Raw genomic sequence first — 23,450 nt, 5'->3', positions numbered from 1 at the left:
CCACCTCCCAGACAGAAACAGAACATTATCAATACCCCTCCTCCCCCAGACATCCCCAGAGGTTTGTACTAGGCTTAACCCACCAAGCCACCCAGGCGCCCCTGATCTGAGGATTAAATCAGGTCTTATCTGCATATGTAATTTCTCAATAAATGTTAGCTGTTGTTACTACCCTTCATGGCTCAGTTCAGGGCCCCAAACTCCCTGCCAGTGCCATTCCCTGACCATCCATGGGGAGCAAAGTGGAGTGGGGCTCAGGATCTTGAATAGTAAAACCGAAGGGCCAGAGTGTATGCCTCCAGCCTTGTCCAGAAGAAACCATGTCCACATCAGCTGGCCCCTGAGCAGCTCTCCTGCAGGAGTCCTGGCTTAGCCTAAACCATAGCTTTCACTAGGAAGATTCATACGTGAGCCAGCCTGTCTACTGGGTTGGCAGAGTGGGGCCCCACAGGTGCCCACTGCATGAGTTAGTGGGTGTGGGTGTCTCCAGAGGATGCCCCAGACCCAGAAGCTTCAGAATGCAGAAGCCAAAGCTGTCCTCACGGAGGTCTCACTACCGCCACCCCATGGACAAATTGATACTGCAAAGGGCTACCAGTCAGGATCAAGTTCAAGAAGCTGAAATCCAGCCTATATTCTGCTCACCAAGGATCTGGTCCTGGCGCAGCTACAGCCACCGGAGGGAAGGACGACCTTTTTCCTACCCAAACATACCAGCAGTTCTGTGAGCTGTCAGGGTTATGTCTGCCCAGAGGGTCCACGGTTTCCTTACTCAAAGGCAACACTTGGGTGAGCATCCATCCTGGATTTCTGCATGACCCTGGTGCCCAAGCAGTCACGCAAGCTGCCTGGTGCAAAGCGACAGGACATGGCACAGGGGGAGGGAGAGAGCCATGCACCTGGATCATTCATGGCGGGGGCTCCAACGCCCGGCAGGCCACCCTGGGGGAGCCTTGGCATGATACGTCCACTCCCACAGCAGTACTGAGCCCCCGGACAACTCTGTGGGCCCTGAGCCCAGTTCTGCTACAGAACAGGATTGGGGTGATGCGGAGGGAACTGTAGCTTCTCCTAATGTATAAGCTTCTGCGGGATGCTGCTGGGAATCCCAGGCCCAACTCGGGGACCTCCTCTATGGGCAGGGACAAGTGCCAGTGGCCTCGATGGAAACACAGCTGTATGCACAGCCTCAGGCTGATGGTGCCCAGGGACTTGAGGACCAGACTGCCACCTCTGTCAGGCAGGATATGCACTGATAAGAGCCCCTGCATGATCAGGGGGCGAAAGTAGACTGTTCTCTGCTCACCGAGCTGTGCTCCCCCGCATGAGGCTGTGTTGACCCAAGGAAGGGGCATCTTGTTCTAAACACACAAAGGCACCCTATAAGCCAGAATGTATCTCCCTGGGGCACAAGGAGAGGGCGCAGCTCCGACCAGGGTGTTCAAAATCCTGGTTCCAAGTCACTGCTCGCTGACCTTTGGAAAAAAATCCTATGCTTGGTGCTTTGATTCCCCTATCACAAGCTGGAAAGTAGCTTTCCTGGTCCGGGGTACATCTTCTGTGAGCTGAGTTAGTGGAAGTCTGTTCCTGGGGACTGGTTATCTCTGGACGCTGTGACAGATTCAGCATCTGAGCTGTAGGACCACCCGCCCCTGGCAGCCTCTTGAACCCCATCTCCATCTCGACCTCTGCTATCCTCCCACAGCCCTTGGTGAGGACTGCAGAGGAGTCTCCCCTCCCTTCTCCACCCCTTTTCCCACCCTGCTTGGGCACCAGCCTCCCTCCCAAGCAAATGTCTTTCCAGACTCTGCAATATGAGGATAATGGATAATCTCCATTATCCACCATGGATATCTAACTTTTTAAAAAATTTCTGCTTGGACTCCATTTTATTTCAAAATAATTTTGGGCTGCTGGCAGGAGTAAGCACACCCCTGTCTAACTCATAAGACTCTTGCAAAAATTAAACATGGAAAATAATCAAACACAATACAGGTGGGATGTTGTTGCTGTTTCTCTCCAAAAGGACTTAGCCCATGCGTCTCTGGTGCCCCAATGGTAACTCTTTAATTTTCCAAGTCCTCTGGGCTGAACTCAGGTATGATGTATGATTGTCTCCTCCCCCACTGGCTTCCACTGTGGCTTTCAAAGTTCCACCAATGCACGGAGGGTTTGCTATGCGCTGGTCAAGTCTGCTAAGAGTTTTAAATGCAGTATTGCATATCAACTCAGTAGACCCTTGGGTCCCTATTTTTTTTAAAGATTTTATTTATTTGAGAGAGAGTATGTGTGCATGAGTGGGAAGAAGGGCCGCCCAGGAGCCCCGGCCCCATTGCGTAGATAAGATAACTGAAGCTCAGAATCCCTGTAATTTATCCAAGATCTCACAGGTAACGAGTGAAAGAGCTGTAACCCGAAATAGTGATTTTTATCCCAGGGAACACGGACTCAGAGGCCTCGCTGGCAGTGTGTGGATTGGGTTAGGGGTAAGGCTTGTGGCAACTGGAGGGCACCCCACCACCTGGGGGCATTCATGTTCCCAAGCTTCTGCCACCCTTGGATCAAGTACTAGTCCTTACTGCCTCCCGGCAAAAGCTGCTCTCCAGGCCCACTGCAACCGCTCAGGGCCTCATCACCCACACCTGGGAGGCTGGAGGAGCCTTCTCCATGGCCTTTCTGCCTCCAGCCTCTGCTCCCCAGAGCCAGACCCCATCCTTTCCCAGAGACCCCAATCCTACAGAGTCCCAGCCCCGTAGACACTCAGCACTCTCAGGCCCACCGCATGGACCATAATAGAGTGGGAGGAACAAGGACTTTGCACCCAGACGGTTCTGGGTTCAGATGTCAGCTCTGCTATTTGCTAGTTCGGTCCGCTGGGGCAAGGCGCTTCACCTCCTCGGCCCTAGGTCTTCTCTAGGAGGAGCACCATTATGAGGGCCAGTGGGCGGCCCGCAGGTACACTAAATGCATGTGTAATTGTGAAGAGGTCAGCCCCGTGGCAGCCCAGCAACTGTTTGCCTCGCTGGTGGACACACAAAGCGGCAGACAGCTTGGTACTCTCTCCCCTTCCTATGTCGCTGCCAAAGCTGGGAAGTCAGGGAGGACTGGGGGACCTGCCCAGCTCGTAAATGGAACACGCAGGTTCCAAACCCAGGGCGGTTTCTTGTCTGCAAGATGCAGATGGAAACTCCAGCTGCACGTGGTCTGGCGTCTGCCTGGAGAAGACAGGCGGCGGGAGCAGGTGCTGGGACACCGTGCGGCCTACCCGGGAGGCAGGAAGGCCAAGGGGCCTTCAGCGGAAGTCGAGCTCCTCCCCAGACGCCAAGCAGGCCTTCGGGGTAGGGCTGTTCTCAGCCCTTTACAGACCCTGCATCTGACTCAGACCCACCGCCCCCATCACAGCAAACTAAAATGCACCCGAATCCCTCATCAGATAGAATACTTCTTTGCTTTATTTTTTAAACTATTTTTAAATTATTTTTTATAAACATATATTTTTATCCCCAGGGGTACAGGTCTGTGAATCGCCAGGTTTACACACTTCACAGCACTCACCATAGCACATACCCTCCCCAATGTCCATAACCCCACCCCTCCTCCCCCCTACTTCTTTGCTTTAAATGTAAAAGGGCTTTTATAAATTTACTTTTGAAAATACTTGACTATGAGTAAGTCATTTAATTTACTCTTGGCTGTGATTTCCCTTCAATCATCCTGCATCTCCTGGAACTCTTGCCAAAAATCCAACTTACAGATTGTTTTCAAATATAATGACATATGTATGGATACCAAACTTAAGCGATATTAAAATTGACATGCTACTTTCCGAAAGCATTTGAATAAACCTTCACCATGCAGTCTACTTAATATTTTATAGCCCCCAAATCTTTTCTTTCAGGGCTCTAGACATTTCCCAGGCCTTGGCAAGCCCGCCCGGGGCCCTGGGGAGGACAGCTTTGCTCTTCCAGCAGAGCAGGCACAGTTGGAGCCCTCCAGACCAGCAGGCTGCCCCCACAGGAATACCCACCCTTGACTGTTCAGGGCATCCTAATCTGGACAACCTTATTCTCATCTTGATAACAAAATAATTAGCCAAACGTTCGGTTAAATGTGATTTAATACTTAAACCATCATTGGCGTTTCAGAGAAATGAATTTACAAATGAGGCAATACTTTGATGGGGCAAATGTTATGACGTTGTTGTTGGAAATTAGGATGACTGTCATCCTAACCAAACCCTACCACTCCCCTCTCCTGTGGGGGGTATAGCCAGGACCCATCCCTCCTCCCACAACCGCCACCCACCCACCCAGAAAGGGCCACTGGGAAAGTGAAAGTTTTGTGACAGACCAGGAACAGCCCCCCAGTGTAGATGTCATTGAGGACTGGCCCTGCAAGGCAGACTGGATGACATGGGTATTGCACTCTGGGACTTTTATTATTATCATCATCATCATCATCATTACTTTGGTGGGGGCCTTTTAAAGCATACCAGTTTTTCAGTTTTGTTTTTTATATGCCCATGATGCGGCTCAAACTCATGACCCTGAGACCCAGAGTTGCATGGTCTACTGGCTTAGCCAGCCAGGGGCACCTAAAGCAGATCAGTTGTTTGTGTTTCAAGATTTATTTATTTATTTATTTATTTAAGAGCAAGAGAGTGCCCCTGCACCTATGCATGCACGGGCAGTGGGGGAGGGGGGGAGGAGGAGACAGAATCTTAAGCAGATTCTCCTCTCAGAGAATGTCCTCTCACTGTGGAGGAGCGGCGGGTGCCTCCCTCACAGAGGCGTCCGCCCACACCTGTGAAGCAGGGTCTGAGGACGGGCAGGACATGACTCCAAGAAAAGGGAAGAGGGGAAGGAGGTGGCAGGACCACATGGGAGGCTTTGGGGAGGTAGAGGGCAAGGAAAGGACTTTAAGCTCGGTTTATATATTTTCATTCATTTCTATTGATAAGCAATAAAATATATATATTAAATATGTTTTATTTTATATATATATATATATATATATATATATATATATATATATCTTGGACATGGTCATCTCATTCATGGGTATCTAGACTGGGGGAATATCCATAAAGCCTGTAAAGATAATACTAGCTACTACGTATTGAGCACTTATTATCTTATATCCAGAGATAGGATTGACTGAATGAATCCAGAATCATCCCATGAGGACAGTGCTATTATTATCCCCATGAAATGGGTGAAGACCTAGAGAGAGGCACGGAGAGGGGAAGTAACTCAACCAATGTCACACAGCCAGATAGCAGTGAAGCCAAAATGCAACCCCTGGCAGTCTGATTCCAGAGTGCACCATTAGCCATGACATTAGGCCAAGGTCATTCTTAACAAAGAGTCATGATGGTGAGGCTTACCATGGAACAGCATACAGTAATTAAAACGTATACAGGCATACCTCATTTTATTGTGTTTTGCTTTATCGCACATGTAAAAATACTGGGTTTTTTTTTACAAACTAAAGGTTTGTGGTGACCCTGTCTCAAGCAAGTCTATCTGTGCCGTTTTTCCAAAAGCTTTTGCTCACTTGTGTCTCTGTGTCACACTTTGGTACCTCTCACAAATTTTCAAACTTTTTTTTTTTGAGAGAGAAAGAGAGAGAGCAAGCACAGCAGTTTGCGGGGGTGGGCAGAGGGGTAGGGTGGGAGAATCTTCAGCAGGCTCTATGCTCACTACGGAGCCCAATACGGGGCTTGATCTCATGACCCCAAGATCACAACCTGAGCTGAAATCAAGAGTTGGACACTTACCCGATTGCACCACCCAGGCGCCCCTAAATTTTTTCATTGTTATTTGTCACAGGGCTCTGTGACCAGGGATCTTTTCTGTCACTGTTTTAACTGCTTGGGGACTTCCCAAACCACACCCATAGAAGACGGCAAACTTAACGTGTGTTCGGACTCCTCCAACCACCAGGCTTTCCCATTGCTCTCCCTTTCCCTGAGACACAACAATAGTGAAATCAGCCAGTTAACACCCCTACCTACAAGAGCCTCTAAATGTTCTAGTGAAAGGAAGAGCTGCACGTCTCACACTTTAAATCAAAAAGCTAGAAATGATTAAGTTTAGTGAGCAGGCGTGTCCAAAGCCAAGACAGGCCGAAAGCTAGGCCTCTTAGGCCAACTAGCAAGTTGTGTGTGCAAAGGAGAGTTCCTGAAGGAAATAAAGAGTGCTGCTACAGTGAGCCCACGAATGATGAGAGCAAAATGGCCTTAAGAAAAAAGAAAAAAAAAAAAAAAGCAAGCGAGCAAGCAAAACAGGCTTATTGCCAATATGGAAAAATTTTTAGTGATCTGGATAGAAAGATCAAACCAGCCACAACATTCCCTTCAGCCAAAGGGTCTTCTTTGGGGCTCATGCAGCTGGTGACTTCCCCTGGAAGCCAATGCTCATTTCTCATTCCAAAGGCCTAGGGACCTTGAGAGTAAGGCGTAATCCACTCTGCCTGTGCTCTATCAGTGGAACAACAAAGCCTGGATGATAGCACATCTGTTTACAACATGGTTTACTGAATATTTTAAGCCCACTGTTGAGACCTGCTGCTCAGGGGAAAAAGGGGGATTCCTTTCATATGACTGCTCACTGACAATGCACTTGCTCACCCAGGAGCTCTTATGGAGACGAGCACAGAGATTCAAGCAGTCTTCACACCTGCTGACCCAGGGACAGGGCAGTCATTTCCATCATCAAATCCTACTATTTAAGAATTGCATCTCATAAGGCTGTAGCTGCCGTAGCCAGTGATTCCCCTGACGGACCTGCACAAAGTACACTGAGAAGCTTCTGGAAAGGACTCCCTCTTCTAGAGGCCGTGAAGACTATTTGCGAATTATGGGAAGAGGTCAAAATAACCACATGAACAGGAGTCTGGAAGAAGCTGAATCCAGCCCTCATGGATGACTTGGAGGGGTTCTGGACTTCAGTGGGGGGAAGCAACGGCAGATGCGGTGGAAACGGCAAGGGGGCTGGAATCAGAAGTGGAGCCCGAAGATCAGCCTGAATGGCTGCGATCGCGTGATCAGACATGAAGAGCTGCCACTTAGGAATGAGCAAAGAAAGTGGTTTCTTGAGATGGAATCTACTCCAGTGAAGATGCTGTGAAGGCTGTTGAACTGACAACAGAGGATTTAGAATAGCACAAAAACTTAGTTGATAAAGGAGCAGCCGGGGAAGGGGGCCTGGGTGGCTGAGCTAAGCGACCAACTCTTAGTCTTGGCTCAGGTCATGATCTCACGGTTGTGAGATCAAGCCTTGCATGGGACTCCAGGCTCCGTGTGGAATTGCCTGGAAATTCTCTCCCTCTCTGCCCCTCCCCCTGCTCGCACTCTTTCTCTCAATAAATAAATAAATAAAATCTTTTTTAGGGGCACCTAGGTGGCTCAGTCAGTTAAGCTCTGCCTCCAGCTCAGGTTGTGATTCCAGGGTCCTGGGATGGAGTCCCACATCAGCTCCCTGCTCAGCAGGGCATCTTCTCCCTTTCCCTCTCCCTCTCTCCCTGTTTGTGCTTTCTCTGTCAAATAAATAAAATCTTTAAAAGAAATAAAATACTTTTTTAAAAAGCAGCAAGGGGTGCTTGGGTGGCTCAGTGGGTTAGGCCTCTGACTTTTAGCTCAGGTCATGATCTCGGAGGTCCTGAGATCGAGCCCCGCATCAGGCTCTTGCTCAGCAGGAAGCCTGCTTTCCCCTCAATCTCTGCCTGCCTGTCTGCCTACTTGTGATCTCTCTCTCTGTGTCAAATAAATAAATACAATCTTTTAAAAAAATTTAAAAATACAAAATAAAAAGTCAGCAGGGTTTGAGAGGACTGACTCCCAATTCTGAAAGATGTTCACCTGGGGGTATAATGCTAACAAACAGTAGTCTTGCTACAAAGACATGGACAGAAACTGAGGCGCCTGGGTGGCTCAGTGGGTTAAAGCCTCTGCCTTCAGCTCAGGTCATGATCCCAGAGTCCTGGGATCAAGCCCTACATCGGGCTCTCTGCTCAGCAGGGAGCCTGCTTTCTCCTCTCTCTGCCTCCCTCTCTGCCTACTCGTGATCTCTGTCAAATACATAAATAAAATCTTAAAAAAAAAAGGGAGAAATTGTTTGTGAAAGGGCGTCAATTAATGTGGCGAATTTCATTGTTGTCTTAGCCAAAGAAATTGCCACAGCCACACAAGCCTACAGCGGCTACCATCCTGATGGGTCAGCAACCACCACGTCCAGGCAAGACCCTCCACACGTCCAGGCAACACCCTCCACCAACAAAAAGATTACAACTTGCTGAGAAGTTCAGGTAATGGTAAGCATTTTTTAGCAAAAAAGGTTTCTTTTTTTAATTAAGGTATGCATCGTTTTTTTATATATATACCATTTTATTTTTTACATATTTTATACATAGGCTACATTTTAGAGAGAATGCTATTGCACACTGGAGAGACTGTGGTGTAGTGTAAACGTAAGTTTTATACATACTGGGAAACCAAAAATTAATTCTACTCACTTTATCGTGATATTCGCTTCCTTGCAGCAGTCTGGAATCTCCCTGAGGTATGCCTGTATTTATAAAGGATATATATTTTTTAAAGATTTTATTTATTTATTTGACAGACAGAGATCACTAGTAGGTAGAGAGGCAAGCAGAGGGGGTGGGGAGAAGCAGGCTCCCTGCCGAGCAGAAAGCTCAATGCAGGGCTCAATCCCGAGACCCTGAGATCATGACCAGAGCCAAAGGTGGAGACTTAACCAACTGAGCCACCCAGGTGACCCTATAAAGGTTATTTTAATGAAACGTGAAAGGACCTACATTAAAGTATTTTAGGAACATGAAGTTATACGTATATGATCTCAACTCAAAAATGCCCTCTTAGAAAAGAGCTGAAAGGAATATATACATATGTATTTAAGATATATAAAGGGGCACCTGGGTGGCTTAGTCAGAAGACTCTTGATTTCAGCTCAGATCATGATCTCAGGGTCATGAGACCGAGCCCGTCAGGCTCCACACCAGGCATGGAGCCTGCTTAAGATTCTCTCCCTTTCCCACTCTGACAGGATCCCTACATGTGCTCTTTCTCTAAAGATCCACACATGTGCTCTTTCTCTAAAGAAAAAATATATAAATAAAAATAAAATAAAATATGTAAACATATTGCAGACATGCCAATGATCAGCAAATAGTTGTTGAAACTGGTAGACTGTGAGCGGGCTTTTTTCTTCTTCCCATTTTTCTATAGTTTCCAAATTCCTCTAAATTAAAGTTATTTTCTTTTCAGATAGGAAAAACTATTATGGCCTTACTGTTGTAAAATTATTTGCTCTCAGTAAATGTTTAAAAGAGCAATTCTTGAGAAACTAAAAAACCAGAAACAAGTCATTTTTTAAGAAGAGGGAGAAGTTGCTAAGGAACTCTTCAACATTGGTCCTATTCTGAGGGTTAGGCCTCAGCACACACTGAGAATGTTACAAAGCATGAGAACATGTTATATGGAAAAGTCACATTCCTTGAGCAGACAAGGCCTGGGGTTGGGGTGGGGAGCCCAGGGCCCTGAGCCCCCACCTTCTGCTCCAGGACAGCCAGCGTGGGACAATCTCTGTCTAGGCATTCTGCTCTCATGTGCAGCTTTACCATCTGGAAATGGCTAGAATGAATTAATAAATGAGGCCTTCTGGAGCAGGCCAGAGCCCTGGTTCTGGCCAGGCACAAGCCTGGTGGCTGGTGGCCCTCAGGAGGCAGGGGCAGCAGGAGAGCTTCTGCCCAGAGACGCCTGGTGAGTCTGCCAGGGAGAGACGGGGCTGGGGCCCAGCAAGCTGACGGGAGGAGAGGAAGCCAGCCTCCTGCTCCCTCACTGGGCCCTCGGTTACTCCCACTCCTGTCCCAGGGCTGAGTGCTTCTGAAGCACCAGCCCTTCTAGCTCTCACTCAGCTGCTGTAGACTTCTCTGTCACCGACCCGAGACCCTGCTCGGCACAGGTCACATTCCACTTTCCCCCTTACTTGGGCAGCACATTCCAGCAACCTCTGTGCCCACTCAAGGAGGTAACCCAGAGACTGCACGTAAAATGTGGACTGGAGCCAAGTCATTTAAGCCTGGATCCCAAAGACAGAGGCCTGCTCCCACCCCTGTAAGATCATGTGCGGGGGAGCCCGCAGATGGCCACGCCACACCTTCCCCCTGAGGAATCAGCATCCCTGAGGGTAGGACCTGGGAACGGCATTTTAAACAAGTCCCCCAGAAGAGCCTCCTGTCCCAAGTTTGAGAACCACTGGCCTCAAGTCTGCTTTTGAGTGCGGATTCCCACATTAACCCCACGGTCCCGAGAGGCTGGAAGTAAGAAGTAGGAGATGGAGGGGATACCAGTCCTCCAAGTGGTATGACAGGAATGTGCCCCAGACCCGGAACCAAGTGCCCACTTCAGAGGGGGCAGGCTGGACGAAGGCCTGGGGCAGCAGCTGTGTCCCCGGTAGGCCTCGCCTGCCACCCAGCTTCCTTAGTCCGTTTCCATGGGCACACACACACACCAGTCAAGCACAGTCGCTCCCCTTGGGATCTGCCGTCTCTGGATCCATGATGCTCCTGGATCCTCCCTCCGCCACCATGCCCAGGGCTCTCCCTCTCTGAACAGAGATCCCACCTGCCTCATTACTTAAATAATCTTTATTTCTCATGCACTAGGAAAGATGGGATTGTATGAAACACTGCATTTCACGGCAAAGGCCTCGGTCCAAAACACAATGCAGAGGGCCAGGTGGATTCAGATCTGGTCAAAAACTCTGGGGACTGTCGTGGGACTCCCACCCCCAGGGCTGGTGACAGATGCAGGACCCTCCACCTGCAGTGGCCCCAGAGACAACACAGGGCAGCTGCCCCCTCCCACAGAGGCACAGGAAGCAGACACCAGAGGAGCATGTGGACCAGAGAAAGGACAGAAAAGACTGCTAGGCAGTGACGTGGGGGAGATGGTGGTCCAGTGCCTCCGAGGCCCGAGTCCAGGCTGCCAGGGGTGTGACTGAGATCTCCGCCCAGCCGTGCTCGCTAGAGCTGCCTGAGTGCCACAGATGCCCTGGCAGATCTGCTCGGGCCCCACCCGCCTGGCTCTTCAGCCACACACATGAGACAACATCTGCCCAGGTGGGACCCCAAAGGCTGGAGGGGCCAGCCCCCCTCAACCATCCCAAGCTCCTGTGGACACCGAGACGCCCACAGGACAGCCAGGCTTCAGAAGTTCCCGGGACAGGGCCACGGGCAGGGCAGCCAGCAAACCTGGGCCATCAAGTCCCATCTGAGTCAAAACAAGGGCAAAGCAGACTCTGTGCCCCACCTTCCCGGAGGTGGCACAGGGACACACACAGGTTGGAGACATGCAGGACAGAACAAAAAAGAACAGACACATGCAGACACAATGGCAGGGAGAGAGGGGAAGAGAAAACGTGGTTGAGGTGCTGAGAAGCGGGGGACACGGCAGGCTGGGCTCACTGAGGCCCTGGGCTTGTCGTGACCCCGCTCTCCTCGGGGATGGTCTCCAGCATCTCACTCTGGACTGCCTGTGTGATGAGCGCCAACTCCTGGCACAGAGTCTCATAGCGGTAGCCCACTCGGATGTCCGGCACGTTGGTGCGGCGGATATCATTGCCCTCAGGGCCCTCCTTGGTATAGTTGGGTCCCAGCCAGTGGCTCTTCACCTGCAGTGGGCAGGGCTGTCAGGCAGGGCCACAGCCCCGAACCACCCCAGGGCCAGCCCCCCAGGGACCTTCCCAAGCGCACAGGGGAGGAAAGGGCCGGCACCAGGCTCCAGGTGGGGGGGTAGTACCTTGTGGGAGAAGCCGCTCATGAGCACGCTGTTCCGGGCCAGCTCACACATGTCGCAGGAGCTGAGCTTCCACACCTGGGTGGCGATGCTGTACTCTTCCATCAGAGGCTCCTGCGCAGGCCAGGTGCCCTCAGGAGGGTGCACACGGACCTGCCACCCAGTCCCCGCCCACCTGTCCTTGCACCACCCCCTTCTGGGCGGGATCCGCCACAGCCACAAGATGTGCCACACTCCACCAGCGGGGGGCAGCACCAACCCCCAGACCCAGGGACCCGCGTTCCCTTAGCATCCAACTGACCACCTCCCAGGCTCTGACCTTGGTGAAGTGGAACTGCAGGGGATCATCGGTGGACAGAGAAACCATGAGACCACGGGACAGGTACTCGGGTAGCGGGTTCCGGTGGTAGCTGAGGAAAAGACTGTTGTTGCTGAGTGGAGACATGGCGATGCCAATCTGGGCCAGGTAATACAGGTACTGCAGCACTGGGGCCTGGGCAGGCAATAGTGGGGGAGGGTCCGTCAGGCGGCCTCAGGTGGGCAGGACACTGGTTCTGGAGGGTACAGGCTGCAGGAGGAGGGGGTGGGGAGCCTGGGCTGGGCCTGACGTGTAGAGGGTCATTTACAGCCAAGATCTGAACAAGGCCCACGGTTTAGAAGCTGGGGTGTGCAGGGGGCCAAACTGGGGGTTTGGTAAGGAGGAAGATCAGTTGCTCTGTTCAAGAGACTTGAAGGGTTGAAAGGAAGGTGAGTGACTGGGAGGGGAGGCTGGGGGTGCAGACTCTGACCTTGCGCAGAAGCAGCCCGTGAGAAATGTTCTCAGCCAGCATGAAGGCCGACACCAGGTGGTGGATGGGCCCGGCTTCCCCACAATGTGGCCTCAGCACAAACGTGTGAAAGCCCCTCTGCCTGGGGGTTAGAGAAAGCGTGTTAGTGCCCAAGCCCAGGTTCCCAGGCCCCAACCCGGTGACCCTGTGGACCTGGGACAAAGGGCCAGGGGCAGATTCTTGGCTGTGAGGGCTGAGACCGGAAAGAACTCGCTGGGTCCAGGAGTGGGGGCATGGGTGGGTCAGGGCTCCGGTGGCCCCAGGGCAGGGGGAGCAGATGCCGCACTGGCAGGACGGGCACCTGCGCAGGTGGTTCAGCGTGGCCATGTTGGCAAAGGTGTAGTACAGGTAGTAGGCGTAGGGTGGGTTGTCCTCCTCCACCCACGCTTCGGGGAGAGGGCTCTCCAGGTTGAAGACGTGATTCTCGGGCTTAGACTCATCATCCACGCTGTCAAAGCCATCCACCTGGCATGGGAGCCGGGGGTCAGGCCCAGAACTGCAGCTCCCCCAACCGAGGCAGGCCCCCCTCCTCTCCCCTGACCCGTGCAGGCCCCTCACGTGCTCCAAGAACAGGTGCAGCTCCGGGTGGCTGGCAGGGTGCACGGTGGCCTCGAAGAGCGGCAGGAAGATGTTCTCCAGCATCTCCTGGAAGTTGGCCAGCTGGCCCTTGGTACGGTACACGTCACTGCAGGCAAGACGGATGCACGCGGGATGTGTGGGTCAGTCAGCATGGGAGCCTGGCCTGCACTCACAGAAGCACTTCCGCACAACACCAGGTGGGCCAGGCTGGGCGGACCACGAGCGGAACCAGGGGGCTCCCCTTCCACTCTGATGTGGCTTGGCAGGGAGGCCCTGCCATCCCAGGCAGGCAGGAGGCAAGTGCCATCCCCTTGAACTCTGCCTCCGCATGCTCCCTCCTGCCCCAAAGGACACTCACAAGAGGCGGGGCACTTGCACGAGCCAGCGCACGTTGGGAGAGTGAACTCGGTGCTTCACAGCCCAGCATGCCAGCTTGTCCCACTCATCCCTCGAGCGCCCATAGATGGAGAGCCGCAGCTCTGCGTTCTGGTATTTGCTCTCCTCCAGATCTGACATCACCTCCTGAAAGACATGCAGGGGATAAGGAAAAACCGCCCCGCCCCGCTTATCCACTCATGACACCGGGCTACTGTGCAGTCAGGTGAAGGGCTGGCCAAGTCTCATGCTGCCCCTGCCCACGGGCCTGGGCGGTCCCTCCTCCTCACCTTGATAATGTGGGCAAAGTACTTTCCAGAAACCCTGTTGTCGGTCTTGATGAAGATCTCTCGGAGGACAGACTCCCCAATGGGGTTGTATTTGGCATTGAACTTGTCAAATCGATGGAAGGTGTTCCTGTCCTGGGGAAGAGGGGCAGGCCCAGGTCACCCGTGCCCCCTGGCCACACTCTGACCCAGCCCCTCAGCCCTGGGCCACCAGGACAGACCGCGTGCATGTCCAGCGTGTCCACACTCAGGTCATATGCAGTGAGATTCATGCTCTCAAAGACCTCCCGCAGCGTCTGCTCTCGGCCCTGCTCCACGTGCACGATCTCCTCCAGGTGTCGCTTCATTGCACGCTTGATGAAACGCAGCAGGTGCTTCTGGTTCATGCAGGACGAGGCATGGATGTGTGTGTCCACCTGGGGTGCAACAGCGGGGGGATGGCCACTGGGTTCCCTGGAGTCCAGTCTACCAAGGGAGGCCGGGTGGGGGTGCAGGACCAGGCCTGCGGGGGAGGCCCCACCTTGCGGATGTTGTAGAAATCCCGGTGTGGCACCTTCTTCTGGGCGGCCAGCTCCTTCATCTCATTGAGCAGCACATGCATCTGGAACTTGGAGCTCAGGTATTGGAGCCGGCGATAGCAGAAGGACTTTCTGGGGAGGGACAGAATGCAGCTGAGGCTCTGGGCCACGTACGGCAGGGGAGAGGGTGGGGAGAGCACTGAGGCTGCGCACGGGGCAATGGATGGGGGGAAAGTCTGGGTTGGTAACTGTGAAAGGGTATGAAGGGACGGCAGGTGTGTGCGGCAGGGCTGGGGTGGTACGGTCCAGGCTAGAAGGAAGCGGAGAGTCTGGGCCTGGCAGGAACTCACATGGGGCCGTTGATGATCAGAGCCATAAGCACATTGACGTCTGCCACAAATTCCTGCAGGTCAGGGTACGGCAGCTCCACCTCCAGGCAGCTGGCAGGTGTGGGGAGCTCGGGTGAGGGAGCAAGTTGTGCCCTGTGGGCCCTCCCCAGCCAGTGCAGCCCCCACACAGCTCCCCCCCAGCACTCCTCACACCCGCTTACTGCTCATCGGGTTCCCTGCGGGTGTAGACATGCACCACGCCCTGCACCATGCGCAGACCCAAGCCCAGGTCCCCAGGCATGGTGCTTGGCTCACAGTACTCATAGGGGTGCTGCTCCAGCGCGGGGGGGTGCACCGGGGCATCTGCGGGGCAGGGAGGGAAGAGTTAGGGCTCTTCTGGGCCATCAGCTGCCCTGCCCAGAGGCCCCATAGAGCGGGAGATCTCCTGCCCCTGCCTCCACCCACCGGGAGCCAAGAGGCTGGCATGAGCCTGGTGGGAGGGCAGGGAGTGAGAAGCAGGCGGGGTGGAGTTTCCCAGGGAGTTGGGGACATAGGGGTGCTTGGAGCAGGGCAGGGAGGGGGGCTCCCACCAGCGGACACAGGGGTGTCGGGGCCCTGCTCGTAGGTCCGTGTCTCCAGAGGCTTCTCAGCCAGCTGCTGCAGGTACCGGCGGGTGGTGGGGCAGAAACTCTGCAGCGAGAGGGCCATGTACTTCTCCCGGATGAAAAGAGCCCGCACCACGCTCTTGGCTGCATCCAGCAGGTCTGTGAATGGCACCTAGAGACAAGGACCCTGGGGTCACTCTCCCTGCTCTCAGACTCAGACCAGGCTCACCCTTGCCTCCTCCCCGAAGCCTTGACCCTGGAAAAGAGTGCATCCGCTAGCTCCCAGCCACAGACCGCTCGCCCCTCCTGCTTTTGGGAAGAGAAATGCCCTCTCTGAGCCACACCCAGCTCCGAGGCTGGGGCAGCCCACTGGGACACATGGGGATGACAGGGGTAGAGAGACCCAAGGCCCTGCCCACACTGACCCCACACTTCTCCTCGCCGGAGATGGTGACCCGCTGAAATTCCCGCTCTAGCACCACCTCTCGCTCTCGCAGGCCCCGGTCACCTTGCCCCTCACCCTGCTCCTTGTAGAGCCTAAAAGGCGTGAGCACAAAGGAGGGGGGCTAGAGCCCGCAGCAGGAGAGGCCCCAGCCCCACATCCCCACATCCCTCTGCGCCCCTCCACCCTCCTCACTGGAAGTCTGAAGTACTATCTGTCTTCAGGAAATCTTGCTTGGCCCGAAGAAGGATGTCTGGCTCCAGCCTAAAAGGGAGAGGCACAAGAGGTCAGGCCAATGACAAGGGATGCCCTGGCTCTCAGGTCCCTGCCCGGTGCTGGCTGCTGTGCATGTGTTGTTCCTCAAGGCTCCCACGTTATAAACGAGAAAGCACACCCCAAAGCTGAGTGACATGTTCTAGGCCACACAGGTGGGTACCACACAGAACCAGGACCCAAGAGCTGTACTCCAAAGCCTGTGCTTCAGACCACTGCTCTATGCTCCCTCCCTAGTGGGTCCCTGAGGGAGGACGGAGTGGGAAAGGGACAGGAGTGGGAAAGGGACAGAGACGGGGCTCTGAAGGTGTCCCAGTGGAGACAGAGGGACACTGGGCAGACTTCCCTGTGCCCCCTCCATGCCATGGCTGCCTGCCGGACTGTAGGGCTGGGGCCTTACTTGACATCCTGGCTGATCTGCCTCTCCAGGCGCTGCCTCCGCTCCTCCAGCTGCTCAATGGGGCTCTCCTCCGGAAACTCGTATGGGGCGCTGCGGAGCTCACTCTCAGCCAGGGAGCGGCTGAACAGCTCCTGGTGGGAGGGAAGGCAGGGTCAGTATGCCAGGCCCTCCCCTGCAGCATCTAGGGCTGGGGTGAGCGCAGCAGGAGCTGGAGGTACCTGGGGGAGGCTAGGGGTCAGGGCACAGCCAAGCGTGGAGTAAGGGGATGGCTGAGATGGAGGGGGGTGGGGAGCAGAGACAGGACATGGGGACGGCAGTGGAGGGACATAGGGTGCGGTGCCAGGTGATACCTCGGCGATCTCCTTGCATTTGCCATCCATGGACGTGCGCAGGTCAAGTGGGAAGTGCTTGAGGCAGGGGGCAGGGCCTGGCAGGGATCGGGCCGACTGCAGCGGAGGGGCCCCCAGCCCACCCCGAGCCTCTGTGGAGACATCGATGCCAGGGTCAAAGGGTGGAGGGCAGGGCCTGGGTACACCAGAAGCCCAGGGCCCCCATGCACCCCAGGCCTTTCCCAGAGAGAGGCCAGAGCCTGCAAAGTGGGCTGTGCCTCCTCAGAGGCCGAGGAGTGAGCCTGCCTGTGGCTCCCAGAGGACCTCACCTTCACCTTCTGGCACAGGGCCCCTCACCCATTCCAGGCTCAGGCATGGGGGTTCCTGAGGCAGCCTCTAGAGCTAGAGGATTCACTCACTCCGGGAGTAAGAATCCGAATTCTGCACTACGAAGTGCTGCCTCAGTGAGCAGGCGACCTCCTACAGGCAGGCACACACGTACACGTATGCGCACGCATACACACACATACACACACACACACCCCACATGCTCATGAAGGACCCAGTGACTGAGCCAGCAGTTCCCAGTCCACAGTTCCCAGGGCAGGCAGGCAGGCCGGCCCTGATCAGACCTGCTTCTGGACCCAGTGACCCTCCTCCCAGAAACCCAGGGTCCAGTGCCCGACATCCCAGACCTTCAGAGCATAGGCAACATACAGCTGCCACTCAGCTCTGACCTGGGCACCAGAACCCAAGGGAAGAGGACAGGAAGCGGAGGGCCTGGATGGCAGCAGGAACCCTACCTCCTCCCCAGGGGCGTGCCCTCTCCCCCAGGACCCTGGGGCTGCCAAGATGCAGCCTGGCCCCAGCTGGCCCCTCCCACTGCTGGCTGCCCCTCCAAAGGGAGCTGCCACAAACAGTCTGCGCCACTCAGAGGCCCCAGGATCTGGGCCGGAGGCCCCAGGGAGGGCCCGGGGAAGGGAGGATCAGAAGCCAGGGCCTCTCTACATGGAAGGCTGAACTCCTCAGCTGTACCACCAGGACGCAGGCACTAAAGGCCCGAAGCTGCTAGTCTGGGGGCTGCCTGAGCTCCCAGGCAACTCAGACCTTCCCTGGGCTATCAGCCCACCCTCCCTACCCCCGCAAAGCTCTCCACACCAAACTCCGCTCTCCCAGCCTGCTCGGAAGGGGACTGCCTTCCAGCACCCTCCTTCCCCATCTTAGGGATGGACTGGAGGTTCTGCCCAGGTAGCGTGCCTTTAAGTCTGTGGGCTCACTTCACGATCCTCCAGAGTTGGGTCCAGAGGCTGGACAAAGGGAAGCCGAGGTGCCTGCCCTAGAACCAGGACCCAGCCCCCGCTCTCCCTGGTGCCAGCCTGGGTCCTACCTACAGAGTTCGGGCAGCTCCAGCCAGCAGCCCTGGGCCCCTCGCCCGCCCGCTGCCTTGCTGAGTGGAGCAGTAGCCAGTCCCCCAGGACAGCTCAGGGGCCGGCACGGGCTGTACCAAGTGCTGCTGCATGCAGGGGAGACCCTAGGATGACAGAGAGCAGGGGGCTAGGGAGGCCCAGGGGAGCCAGAAATCAAGGGAAGGAGCACCAGAGTTGGGAAATAAAAGCCAGCTCAGAAAGGAATGACTTTAACCTAGAAGATAAAAAGGCCCAGTAAAAAGGCCTGGCCTACAGGGGAGCCCCCAGGGGGCCGCAGCAGGATAGGCTGATACAGGGAGGGTCAGGGCTGAGCCTCCCACCCTCTGGAACAGTGAGCAGGTAGGGTCAGGGCGGCCCAGGGGTAGGGGGGGAGAAGGGGAGGTCAGCAGACCTCATCTCTGCACATAACAGCCCCAGGCCAGCCTTGTTTTGCTCACCAATGTCCCCTGTGTCCCTGTCTGTGGGGTCCCTGGGGACAGACAAAGCCTCTTCCAGGGAGAGAAGCTGGCAGGCAGTGAGGGAAGTGACTCAGTACAGGTAGGGACCAGGTACTGAGCTTCTCTGCTGCCGATGGGGCCTGATCCATGGCTCCCCAGACCTCCAGTCTCCTTTCGAAGCCTATCATTGGGAACAAACTGTCCAGGAGGAAAAGTGTAGGAGATAAAGGACTAGAATCTGGAGGACTTGAGTCTGACTCAGTTCCCACTTACTAGCCTGTCTCTGCCTCGCGGAGCCTTCAAGTCCTGTCTATAAAGGGGCGATAAGCAGAGCCAGCCCCATCTATATCCACCAACCGCCTTAAGGCTCACAGAGATACAGCTCTGCAAGTGTTGTGTAAAACACCATTATCTGCGATTATGAACTCCTGGGACCCTCCAAAACACCTAGCACATACAGTCCAACCTACCAGGGAGACCTACTCGGGCCCAGTGCAGGCCAGCACAACCAAACCATGAAGGACAGGAAAGAGAATGGAACTTGACGGGAGAAGAGACTGGGGGGAGGTAGGGGGACACTATCTAGTCCTTGGAAGAGGGCAGAGTAGGAAGAGGAAAGAAAGATGGGCACCTGCTCCATACCCAGAGTATAAGACAGAGTCCCAGGTCCTTGCCTGCCCAAGAACCCTGACCTTACACAACTCCTCCCTCCTAGCCCCCAGCAGAAGAGGCCGCCCACAGACCTCCAGGGCAGCAGGAGCTGAACTGAACTGAACTGAAGCTGAACTGAAGGTCCTAATCTCACCCTCCCATCTGAGCAGGGTGGCCCAGGATGTCAACAGAAACACTGGAGTGACGAGGACAGGTTCCAGCGGCCAGAACCCTTCCTCCAGGCTGCAGGTCTCCGCACAGGGTTCACTAGAGGTAAGAGGCTCCATGCTCTGAGCCCAGGCCTAGAAGACCCAGCTTCCTGCCTACTGGTCCCTTCCCCAGAGCCTGCGCACTGCAACACACACACACACTCACACACACACACACACACACAAGTAGTCCACCAAAAGCCAGAGGGAACTGCTTCCACCAACCAAGATCTTGCCTCCTCATCTACCCTCTGACCAGGAGTCCCTCACTCCCTGCCAGGACTGCCTCAGTCGAGAGGCAGAGACATGCCCAAGGCTTCAACCCCTAAGTCTCAGATGCTCCCACTGAGTGACCACCCAAGATTACAGATCTAGCCCCAGGGGACACACTCTCTGGAGGGCCAAGACCTAGGCACGGAAAACACAGACCCTCAGAACAGCCCTGACCCCTGGGCAGGATTTTCAATGGCATAAGAAAATACAGGGGATGGATGGTCAGGCTATAGGTACAGATAGCTGCTGAGGGGAGGCGGGGGAAGACGCTGGCTTGACCTGGTCACCAAAATGGGGGGTGGAGGTGTCCTTCCTTAGCCACAAAGCCTGGGGGCAGCAGACAATAGGTAGATATCCCTCAGCTAGCAGACTCAGGCAGACTCAGGAGATGGACACAGCCACACCACGCTGCCTGCTCCGAATGGTGCAGAGATGCTTCCCAAAGCAGGAGCCAAACCAAAGGGTACAGAAGCACACAAGCAGGCAGTGGCCCCAGCCAGAACCCCCGAAACAGGCCTGGCCCAAGGACACCCCGTACTTCTGAGGAAGTCCACAGGAAAACCAGGAATGGGCCAACAGCAAATGATGGATATGGTTGAGCCCCCAGCCCCCAGGATGCCCAGTAGCAATGAGTGTGCCTGAATATCAGAGCCCCCTCCCCAGGAACGGGATTCCAGATCTAGGGTCCTAGAAAGAACTAACCACTAAGCCCGAGCCTGCCCGGTAAAGACACAGCCCCCGGCAGTGTGGCCAGCCCACAAAGCAGCCAGTCCCACACATCACCCTCTCCATTCACACACGCTCCACATGCACACGGTCTGAGCACATCCGCACGCTGACACGTGTGCAAACACACCTCTTGCTGCACCCACACCTGCGCCCACTCCTTGTTACCGAGGGCAGCACCCCCAACACAGAAGCTGTCACCTTCCACCCCACCTTCCAAGCCAGCTGTCCCTCGGACGGAGGACAAGGAGGGGCATAACCCCAGAGGGGATGCAGATGCAGCCCCTCCAACACACACATACAGGACCAGTGGCTTGGGCTAGCGGTGGTCGGGTAGAGCCCGCGCCCTAGGCTAGGAAGCCCACACTCACCTGGTACTGCAGAGGAGGCCTGCAAGCTGACCCGCTTCTTAAAGGGATATTTGGCCTTGGGATTGCCGGGGCCAGATGGGTTGGATGCCATGGCTCCAGCCGCGGAGATGGCGGGGGGGGGGGGGGGGGGGGAGTCCGAGCCGCTCCAGCTGGGCCCGGCTCTGCCACATCCAACCCCTTCCTCCGCCCCGCCCCCAGCGGGAGTGACTGATGCAGGAAGCAGAAGCCCCGCAGGCGGAAGAGGCCCTGGCCACGATTTCTGATGTTGTCTAGGCAACCTCGGGGAGGGGGGCCTCCATCCCCGCCTCTTATCCCCTCCCTTCCCTCCTCAGACCCTGGAGTGACGCGACTGCTGCTAGCTGGGCCTGGGGGGCGGAGGTGGAGGGTGGAGGTTAGCAAACAAGATGGGGAAGGGCCAGCCCCCAGCACTCCACTGACCCCTTCAGGAGCCCTTGCCCCTTGCCAGGGCTCTGGGGCACAGGAGTCAAAGTCCGGGCTAGCTGGTCCAGCCAGCATAGGAGAAAAAAATAGTAATAAACAGAAATCCAGCCCGAGCTCCCCCAAACTCAGAACACACTGTCTCAGAGCAAGCGTTCTCCGTGAAAACCCAGCCCCTCTGGGGCACAGTCCCTTTTTCTCTTCTCTATCAGACTCCCAGCCCCAGGAGTAGTCCAGCTCTGGGAGGATGGGAGAACTGAGAATCCCGGCCCAGCAGGGAGGAGCCTGTCTTGGGAAAATTCCACTGACCGGCAGAAGCTACCTTCTAGGACGGCAGGGAGGCCAAGAGGCAGGGGCTTCTGGTTGGGGGGAGTGGGGGGCGGCGGCTAGGAAAGAGACACCAACAACTTCAGACTTTTCTGTCTTTTCGCACTCAGGCTCTGCTCTCCCAGGCCCGCCCCAGGAGGAGACGGCCACCTTCCCTAGGTCTGCTGGCTGTGCTGAGACCCCCACCCGCTTGTCATCCAGGCCATGCACTTCTCCGTCCCAGAGACCCTACCCCCAACAGACGCGCACATACACTCACCTGAGGCCATGCTGCCCGAGCCCGCAGGGGTACCGGGGAGGCTGCCCGCCAGGGTCTGCCCAGCCGGGAAGCGGAGGTCGCAAAGGAGGGGGGGAGGGCTGGGACCCAGATCCTGGCCAAGTCCCTCCGAGGTCCCCTGCCCCCGGCACGGATATGGAAGAAGGAAGGCAGTCTTTAAAAAATGCCCGGAGGCGGGAGGTGGGCCCCGGTAGACCTCGGCCGCTGCACGGACCTTTCGCGAAGACCCGGGAGTCCCGACCCCCAGCTCTCTGCTCAAGAGGCGAGCAGGCCACGTGCTTCCCAGAGAGCAGGACCCGGAACTCGTCTGAGCTTCTCTCCACACTCTCTGGGTGTTCGGGATCGGACTACCGAGGCTGGACTGCGGGGGAGTCACGCAACAGGTGCGACCCCACCAAAGCCTTGTTAGAGCCAAGGAGCTTCTCCGAGGCCTGAGGCCCCGCCAGATCCGAGGCCCCGCCCCTGCCGGGCAGGCCCCGCCCCCGCCGCGTTCCGCTTCCCCGCGCCACGTGGGCAGCCGCCACTCTGCAGTTGGCCGGGCCAGGTCTTGGGCAAGTCATGTGCGTCAGCTTCCTCATCCGTGAAATGGGGTGGTGTAATCGCACTCAAGGGAGTTACTGGGAGCATTGTTAAGCACATTTTCGTGGTGCCTGCCATAAAGTCGGTGGCTAGTAAAAGATAACTAGTAGTGTCTCAAGATTAAATCACTTTTAGAAGTCCTACCCCGGCATTCTCACTCTAGGTCGTCCGTTTTCTTCTGGCAGGCATAGATAAACAGGGTGTGCCCTACAATTCTGGCTCCCCTTCCCGCATTTTCTTCTATATTTATTGGTTAAAAGTTAAGACTCTGAAGACAGAATACATGGGTTCAATTCCATACTCCTCCACCTACTTTGTGATTGATGTTGGTAAAGTTACTGGTCTCTGCTCTATTTCATCGGAAAATGACTGTGTGAGACACTGCTTTGTATTGTGGTGGTTAAGATAAATGAGTTAATTAAGTCAAGTCCTTAGAACAGTGCCTGGCCTGTAGTTACTATTCAGTTAATGTCTTATCCAGCTATGTCCTTGGCCTTGGTTCCCTGTTGACAACCTCACACGGTAATGATTCTCCTCGCAGCCTATAAAGAAGTGCAGTTTGGGCTGTTTGGGGGGACTGCAGACACTCCACCCAGCTAGCACTCCACTTCCAAGTGACAGAGAATCCTACCTAAAGGAAACTTGAGGGGGGTGTTCCTAAGACCACTGGTATCTTCAGTGTGTTAGCAGCAATTAGTCTTTTTCCTACTTCTCCCCATTGTGGGAGCCCTTTGTCCCCCACACCCAGCTGTACTAATGCTGTTTGTCCAGCTCCTCCCAGTTCTCACCACCCCCACAGCCAGATTCCTTCCCAAACTCTTGCCTCCTCCACCTCTCCCCAGGCTGGATTCTGGACCCTGAACCCTATTATCCCTGTATATCTGGTTTCACCTCTATTGATCTCTGCCTGCTGCTTCTCACCATGGGCAAGCTCAAAAAACCACGCGTCCACA

The 23,450-nt window shown here is 55.2% G+C and overlaps 1 protein-coding gene across 2 annotated transcripts; it reads right to left on the bottom strand.

Moving 5' to 3' along the window:
* Positions 1-10,650: 10,650 nt before the first annotated feature.
* Positions 10,651-22,388, bottom strand: AMPD2 (adenosine monophosphate deaminase 2). Of its 2 annotated transcripts, none has more exons than XM_059137684.1 (18): positions 21,901-22,388; positions 16,804-16,934; positions 16,454-16,584; positions 15,976-16,044; positions 15,764-15,875; positions 15,324-15,510; positions 14,955-15,096; positions 14,755-14,844; positions 14,407-14,536; positions 14,108-14,302; positions 13,890-14,021; positions 13,583-13,746; positions 13,204-13,330; positions 12,947-13,110; positions 12,607-12,727; positions 12,138-12,311; positions 11,822-11,932; positions 10,651-11,693 (listed from the first exon to the last, which is right to left on the bottom strand). In XM_059137684.1, exons 1-18 carry the CDS (start codon positions 21,908-21,910, stop codon positions 11,484-11,486), a joined length of 2,400 nt encoding a protein of 799 aa, XP_058993667.1. In that variant the 5' UTR covers positions 21,911-22,388; the 3' UTR covers positions 10,651-11,483. The 2 variants fall into 2 exon arrangements, with proteins under 2 accessions (XP_058993667.1, XP_058993666.1); XM_059137683.1 differs by lacking the exon at positions 21,901-22,388 and adding an exon at positions 20,877-21,013.
* Positions 22,389-23,450: the final 1,062 nt, after the last annotated feature.

The sequence above is a fragment of the Mustela lutreola genome, chromosome 10 (genome assembly GCF_030435805.1).
Source record: "Mustela lutreola isolate mMusLut2 chromosome 10, mMusLut2.pri, whole genome shotgun sequence".
Taxonomy (NCBI): domain Eukaryota; kingdom Metazoa; phylum Chordata; class Mammalia; order Carnivora; family Mustelidae; genus Mustela; species Mustela lutreola.
The sequence above is the reverse complement of the archived record's forward strand: the minus strand, read 5'-3'. Positions and strand labels throughout refer to the sequence as shown.

Coding starts and splice junctions, on each gene's coding strand:
- AMPD2 (XM_059137683.1), bottom strand. CDS start 20,967: ATGGCATCCAACCCATCTGGCCCCGGCAATCCCAAGGCCAAATATCCC. Junction 15,097..15,323: donor CGACACCCCTGTGTCCGCTG/GTGGGAGCCCCC, acceptor CCTGCCCCGCAG/ATGCCCCGGTGCACCCCCCC. Junction 14,845..14,954: donor CGCAGGGAACCCGATGAGCA/GTAAGCGGGTGT, acceptor CACACCTGCCAG/CTGCCTGGAGGTGGAGCTGC.